The sequence below is a fragment of the Mus pahari genome, chromosome 7 (genome assembly GCF_900095145.1).
Source record: "Mus pahari chromosome 7, PAHARI_EIJ_v1.1, whole genome shotgun sequence".
Lineage (NCBI taxonomy): Eukaryota > Metazoa > Chordata > Mammalia > Rodentia > Muridae > Mus > Mus pahari.
In genome coordinates this window covers 31,869,201-31,876,987 of record NC_034596.1, presented here as the reverse complement: position 1 = coordinate 31,876,987, position 7,787 = coordinate 31,869,201, and the positions used below count along the sequence as shown (strand labels likewise).

Here is a 7,787-nt window from a genome sequence, read left to right as displayed (position 1 = left end):
GTGTGTGAGGTGTATGTGTGTGAGGTGTATGTGTGTGAGGTGTATGTGTGTGAGGTGTATGTGTGTGAGGTGTATGTGTGTGAGGAGGGGGAGTTTATAGAGACGGCTGAGTGGGTAAAGGACTTGCTATGCAAGTGTGAGGACCCGAGTTTGAATCCCCAGAACACACATAAAGTTGGGCACTGTAGTGTGAACTTCGTGCTTCTACTGGAGCGTCCTGCAAGCCTATTGGCTAGGTAGCCTGGGGTAAATATTGCAGCAGCAAATAACAAAGAGACAAGGCTGGAGGTAAAGACTGATACCTAAGGTTGCTCTGGGCCCCGTATATGTGCGCACACACACACACACACACACACACACACACACACACACACATACATACACAAACAAACACACAAACACACATTAAGGGAAGGGTAATGGTACTCTATATGCAGTGGTATTAATACTTCAAAATCATACCATGCAATTAAAATATTTTAAAACTTACACTTCATCCCTGAATTTATCCAGAGTGATTACATGTCCATCATCATCCAAATCTTCATCTGCAGTACACAGACCCAAGTTTTTTAAGGCTGCAAAATCGAGAAAGAGAAGAAACAAAAATTTACAAACTAGGATTATTTTCAGCTAGAGAAAGTGACGGAGCCACCCCAGTCGGCTTATGGGTCACACTAACCTTCTTTATACTGCACAAATGATATGCAGCCTCTGCCAGCAGTGTCCATCATGTCAAACATGGACGCGATGTTAGAATTGTCCATAAAGTAGGGAAATGCCACGCGTGTTGCCTTGGCAATTCTCAGACGTTCCAAAAGAGAGATTAAATACTCTCTTGGTTTTTCTGCAAATAAACAGTTGAGACTTACTCATATATGAAATTAAACTGTGTACAAGTATAAACAGTCACTTATGAGGTTGTCACCCTGGTCTACAGAGTGAGTTCCAGGACAGTCAGGGCTACACAGAGAACTCTGCCTTGAAAAAACAAATGCATATATACAAACATATGCACATGCATACATATACACATATACAAATGTACATACATATGTATATACATACATGCATACATATGCACATACATACATATGCATATACATACATACATGCATACATACGCACATAATATGCACATGCATACATGCATATGCACATATATGCAAATGCGTATACATAATCACATACATACATATGCATATATACATTTGCACATGCATACATGCATATGCACATACATACATATGCACATGCATACATACATATGTACATACCTATACACACATATGCTCATACATACATATGTACACACATATATATGCACATACATGTGCACATACATACAAAGAGAAAGGCAAGCAGATGGCACTAATGGTGAAACAAGATTGGTCGAATTCTAGCAGTTAACATTGGGTTATTTTGCAAGCTCCCAGATGATCTAATTTGCAGAAAGGGATGGACATTACAAAGACAAAGGGGTTGGCATGATGCAGGGAAGAAGCTAAAACCCAGGAAACAGAAACAGTCTTAGACAAATGCTGTCCTCTGAAGAGGCAGAGTGTTTATGTCTGACAAAGAAGCGGTGCTCTGGATCAACAGGCTCCTCTGTCGCACTGATTTAAAAACAGAAAGTTGAGTCCACTTTCCAAACTAGTGCAGCAATCATAGCAGAAGTCAGACATTAAACAGTGCTGCCTAGATGGCCAATGCCACCATCACTGCATTTTACTCTTTGAATATTAGGTCTCAGGCCCACATTTTCTAACAATAATTTTAAAAATTATTGGTGAGAATTATTTTTTTAAGGCTATTGGGGCAGATGTGACTCAATATTTAATAACACTTGCCCTTGCAAAAGATCCAAGTTCTGTTCCCAGAACCTACCTCAAGTGGCTCACAATAGCCTGAAACTCCAGTTCCAGGGGATCTGATGCCTTAGTATGGCCTCTTTAGGCCCCTGCATTCACATAGTAAGTACTGAAACAGACACACACACACACACACACACACACACACACACACACACATAAATAAAAGGAAAAACAAGCTTAAAGCAAAGGGTAAGGGACCCATCACCAACTTCAACTGCCAGAATTTGACCAATATTATTTAACCATAGTGTTATATACTTGCCCTTCTCCATGTATGTGTGTATGTATATATGCATGCATGTATGTATGTATGTATGTATTATGTATGTATGTATGTATGTATGTATGTATGTATGTATGTATGTATGTGTTTGGTTTTTAAAGACAAGGTTTCTCTGTGTAGCCCCAGCTGTCCAGGAACTCACTCTGTAGAACAAACTGGCATCACACTCAGAAAGCTGCCTGCCTCTGCCTTCGAGTGCTGTGATTAAAGGTGTGTGCCACCACTGCCCGGCTTCTCTGTGTATGTTAAGGAAATCATAATGGTCATTACTTGAAGTGTATGTCTCTGTATAAGTTACTTTTCTGATGCTATGCTAAAATACTCTGGCAAAAGCAACCTAAGGGAGGAGGGTTTATTTCGCATCACAGTACGGGAGTTAAAAATCCATCAAGGTGGGGAAAGTCCCAGAGCAGAACACAGAGAGGTGATTGCTTCTGCTCAGCTTACTTTTCTGCTTTTTATATCTCCAGGATCCTAATCCTGAGAGTGCTGCAGCCTGATGGACAGGTTTCCCCCTCCCAATCCAGACATAACCACAGACGTGCCTAGGGCCCCATCTCCCAGATGAGTCTAGACTTCATTACTTTGACAATGAAGAGAAAGAGAAAAGGAAAAAAGAAAGAGGAAATGTAATCTAAGCATAATATATATGTATTTATTAAACATTGACGGTTCTGAACATTAGATATACTAAATTTGTGGAATTTTTTGTTGTTGTTTTGTTTTTTGTTTTCAAGACAGGGTTTGTTTCTTGGTGTAGCCCTGGCTGTCCTGGGACTCACTTTGTAGACCAAGCTAGCCTCAAACTCAGAAATCCGCCTGCCTCTGTCTCCCAAGTGCTGGGATTAAAGGCATGTGCCACCACCACCTGGCCTAAATTTGTGTTTTAAATGTAATCGTCAGTGGTTAAGAGCAAGGATCTGCTTCAGGTCCCAGCACCCATATAGTGCCTCAGACCATGGGCAACTCTAGTTCAGGGGATGTGACACTTATCTTCTAACCTCTTCAGGGATCAGGCACACAGGCACACAGGCACGCCCATGATACACAGCCAGATATGCAGGCAAAACAGCTATACATGTTTAAATGAATACATTTTTAAAATACAATAAAATATTTCAAAAATATTTTTCTCATCCCCTAGGTGGAACTATTTTTCTGGGTTTTTGTTGGTGATGGTGGTGGTGGGTTTTGGTTTTGGTTTTTTTCTGCGTTGGAATGGTATTTCTCTTTCCTTTCCACAGAAGTAAATGAACATTTCGGAATGTTGGAGACTTGGGAAGGCTGGCAGGATCAAGGCACCCTGGGAGGATGCAATCTTGTCTTCATCTCAAATGTAACATCTTACCATACACCAATAACAATTATGAAATAACCCAAACTTTGAAGGCGTCTAATGTATAAAAATGCCAGGAAAAAAAAACAAAAACCCCGGCTCTCTAGGAGGATCCTGGCAGCTCACGTTAACCATTGTTTTTAGCTCCCTTAATAAATTAGAGACTCCTTGAAATTGAAAAGATCTATTGCATGCCCGGCCAAGGCCGATATAGCTGTAATGTATATGATAACCCCCCCGCCCCTGGTGTTCGCTCTGTCCCCATTGGATCCATACTATTATCTCCGTTTTCCCATGGAAGAAAAGCACTTTCAGCCTTGCCTCAAGCACTCATAACTAAGGGGTGGACCTGGAGCTAGGCAGTCCCCAGACTCTGCCACTCGCAGACTCTGCCAGCCTCCCTACCATTGCCTGTGGCACCAAGAGGACATTTATCACGTTTGACTCAGAGCTGGGGAGGTGCGTGGAGGGTGAGGGGCTCACAGAGCCTTCGAACTCCGGCAGGGCTCCACTCGTGGGGAAGCAGGGAATGGAGCGAGTGGATTGGACTGGCTATAGGGAGTGAAGCGGCGGGCTGGCGACCCTTCGACTAGGGAGGGGGAGACAGAAAGCCAGTGGAGACAAAACCCTTACTTGGTCGGGCAAAGAGGAGGAAGCTAGTAAGTTGACTCAGCAACTCCATGATCCGATGTCTTTCTAAATACATCTTGGCCTGAAGCTCCCGGTCAGCCACAGGCTCCATGTTGCCTAGCTGAGCCGTTGCTAGGCGACCAGGCAGCCTCCAGGCGACCCAGCTCCGCCCCTTTCGTGCTCAGTCACGTGAAACACCCCACCTTCTTCCCCATCCCCACTCCTCCTCCTCTCCCTCCTCCCTCCCAGGTACCAGGACGACCCCCTTTCCAGGGGCTTCCTTGAGGAAGAAGCAGGGGTGTGGCGGGCCGTCTGCGAGGGCACACCAGCTTGTGGTGCCGGTGCCAACTCTTTCATCGACAGAGGCTGAGCTTGTTTGGTCCGGGTTCTTGCTTCCTGTACTTGTTTGTCCCAGAATAAGGGTTTAAGTGATGGGAACCCAGGATTTATCAATGAGAAAAGAACGTTAGCAATTCTAAGAATCCTAAATAGCATTTTTTGGGTGAGCACCCCGCAGGGTTGCCCTGGCAGGAGGTCTCGGGTTATGGATACCGAGCTTGGGTGTTTTCTGCTGAACTACACCAGGGTTGCCTAACGTTTCTCCACGTTCAACTCGTTTAACACTTTTCCTGTGCAACCCTGTATAAAGTAGATAAACGATTTTTCAAAAGTTCTTCGAAGTCAGGTGCAATGGTGCATGCCTGTATATAGTACCAGCACTTGGAGGTGGAAGATTAGGGTTCAATGTCATCCTTGGCTACAAACAGAGGTGAAGACCAGCCTGAGATACATAGCCCTGTCTCAGAAAACCAAAACAAACTAAACCAAAGCAAAACATTTTGCTTTGTAAACACCATTAACAATAAAAGCAAATTTGTGTGCCAATGTGCATGTAGGTGCTTGCTTATTTTAAGGAATTAAATGCCAGCTAAATACTTGATACTGCAAAGCACAGAACATCTTCAACGTTTTTCAAAGTTGGCTGGTATTTTGATTTTATAATTGTCAAAGCCAAAAATGCTACATCACAGAAATACATAATACAAATTGGCTGACGTACATTTAGGGCCATGCCAGTAATTCTTGGAAATTCTCTTTTCCCCAAGTCAAAAACATACTTTAATGATTTTATTTTATTCTACTTATGACATTCAAGGCAACAAACCAAACATCTGCGAATAAGTCATAGCTCAATGGTATAGNACTTGACTAGAATGTCAAGACTGGGGGTTAGATCCCCTGCTTTCCCATAACAACACCCCAAAAATCTAAATGAACAAAACCAAAGACCCTATTTAAAATGGTCAGGGGGCATAGATGAGTCTCTGAGCCCTGGTCTAGTGTGAGGGAGGCTCTAGACTTAATCCCGGCAACCTCCAACAAAACATTAACTCATAAATTATAGCAGCATATAAAGATGAACACCTGTATTCCCAGGACAGAGAGGGAGGGCAGAGGCAGCCCAGTAAAATAAATAAATGAATGAACAAATTAATCCTTTGAATACAGTCTAATACACAGATTTCATGCATGCTGATGAATGACAGTGGGAAAATATTAAAAGTATTTGTTTTCTGTAATTAAGCCATTATATGTCTATACATGAAAAATTTGCATATACAGTATAACCCCTGCAATTCGTTACATGCAATAGGCTCAAAGCGGGACTTAGGCAGTAAGTGTCTTTAAGGCTACCTGGTGGCCCTCTTCACCTGACTCCTTCTTCTCTCCACCCTTGGAGCTGCAATCCTGCAGTTTCCTCAGGCCCAACCAGGCTATTGAGCCCCTTCCTGCCCTCTTTTCCTGTCTTCCCTTCAGAACTACCTGTAATCCCACAGCTTCTCTAGACCCTCGAGGCTTTGGCAACCCCATTCCCCACCCCTTTCCTCTGGAACACATACTGTGCTAACCCACTGAAGGGCTTGGTCCTCTTTTAGTCCTCCCTGAGTCCTGGGAACGCAGGTGACTACAAGCCACCTGGGTCACGAATTCCTCATGGATCATCAGCTGACTCAATGCACAAGGTCAGTAGGAGCAGAGACAATGAACAGGGGGTTGAGAAGCCCTGTGAGCACGGACAGTGAATGCCCACACGGGTACTGCTGGTCAGTAGCCAGATCAACTTTGCTTATGGTGAATGAAGGCTTATAAGGTTTTGGGGGACTGAGGGTAAGGGCATCTAGGATGGGTAAAGGTCACTGGCTGGGGACTTAGGGTACCTGGCATACCTCATTATCATGGGGAAGCATTTCAAGAATCTCAGGGACTAACTGAACAGGTTTTTGTCCAGAGAAAGGAAACTGATAAATTACGAACTTATAGAGGCTGTGTGACATTCCTCAGGTAGAGGTGAGTGTGGGGGCTTAGAGTTCCTGGGATAAGGTCAGAGAAGGAGGATCCCTGTTAATGAGGGTAGTCCCTCACTACATGCCAAGCCCCAGAAGGCTATCTAGTCAACCGTAGATTTCTACCATAATTAGCAGTTTTCCCACAAGGCTGTAGGTAGAATTGTCCTTCCCTTCTCCCATCCATGTTTTTCACATCCTTGGGATATGATATCCTTGGGATGCCTCTCAGGAGATGCCCAGCCTCTTCACCTGGCATCTGATCAAAAGGACCATAACTTTATTCACGTTTGCAATGGAATTTGGCCTCAATACCCCTTATATTATCAAACTAAAAGGCTGCCTAGTGGCGCACTGGATCCCCATAGTATTTGGGAATTTTACAATACTGCTACTGGTCTGGGAGTGGAAAGAAATTACCCATTCCCTATTTCTCTTTTCTCCACTCCAAGCCCTGTTTGGATTTGGGGGGGGGGTGTAGATGGTAGGGGCCTGGTCTCCCTGCCCCACCCCCCACCTTGCTCCCACATGTTGTGAATGTCCTGTCTTTTAAGTTAATGTTGATGGATCTATAAGTTTGTTGCAAAGTGAGAACAAGGCCTGACATAGGAGAAGGAAGAAGCAGGGTAGTAGGCCAGGTGCAGTTGGTACACACACCCACATGCTGACCTGTGTCTCAGCCCCCCACCCCCGCAGCATCCCCTGTCCATATCCCCACCCTAAAATTTTCCTATTTCTAAGCCTTCTTTGTCCTCGGTTTATTGGATTCAGTTTTGTGGGGACTCAGGCTTCTTTTAGCCATGAGTAACATTAGACTGCTGTCTTGTGGTGTCCCACTTATAATTAAAAGCTGGATCTGGAGTTTGGATACGGCTCTCCTTCCTCTAGACCCAAGCATGTTTGCTTAAAGGTTTCCTCCAAAATATGATAGGGTTTGCCCCATATCAGGCAAGCTACCTGACTGTGTGACAGAGAAAGGAGAGCAAAACAGAATAAAGGAACAGACTCTTCCTAAAGGAGACTATTGTGACTCATCTCATACTCTTTTAGTTTTGATTTAAGTCTCTAAAACTCTTGCTCAGGATTTGTGGGTCTATTGTGTGAACTTTCTGTGCCTCAAGATTCGTAAACACAGCGGGTATGATTGAAACCCAGTACATCTGTTAACTTAAAACTCATAACACCAGGGTTGATAGTTTAAATTTTATGTATAGGTTACCTTTAAGGAAACACGAGGCTTGCTGCCGTCTGAGCTGCTGTGCCCCCATCTGGATGGAGACCACCATGTGGCCAACAGCCATCTTTGCTAGGGCTGGAAA

At 44.0% G+C, this 7,787-nt stretch overlaps 1 protein-coding gene across 1 annotated transcript in view; it reads right to left on the bottom strand.

Annotated features, from left to right (window-relative positions):
- The window catches only part of Efcab10 (EF-hand calcium binding domain 10), a 7,880-nt gene extending 3,374 nt beyond the window's left edge, over positions 1 to 4,506 (bottom strand). The window contains exons 1-3 of the mRNA XM_021202646.1: positions 4,127 to 4,506; positions 683 to 847; positions 491 to 578 (exon numbers count right to left, since the gene is read on the bottom strand). Of these exons, the coding sequence (XP_021058305.1) occupies positions 491 to 578; positions 683 to 847; positions 4,127 to 4,235 (362 nt within the window). The 5' untranslated portion in view covers positions 4,236 to 4,506. The remainder of the gene's footprint in view (positions 1 to 490; positions 579 to 682; positions 848 to 4,126) is intronic.
- Positions 4,507 to 7,787: the final 3,281 nt, after the last annotated feature.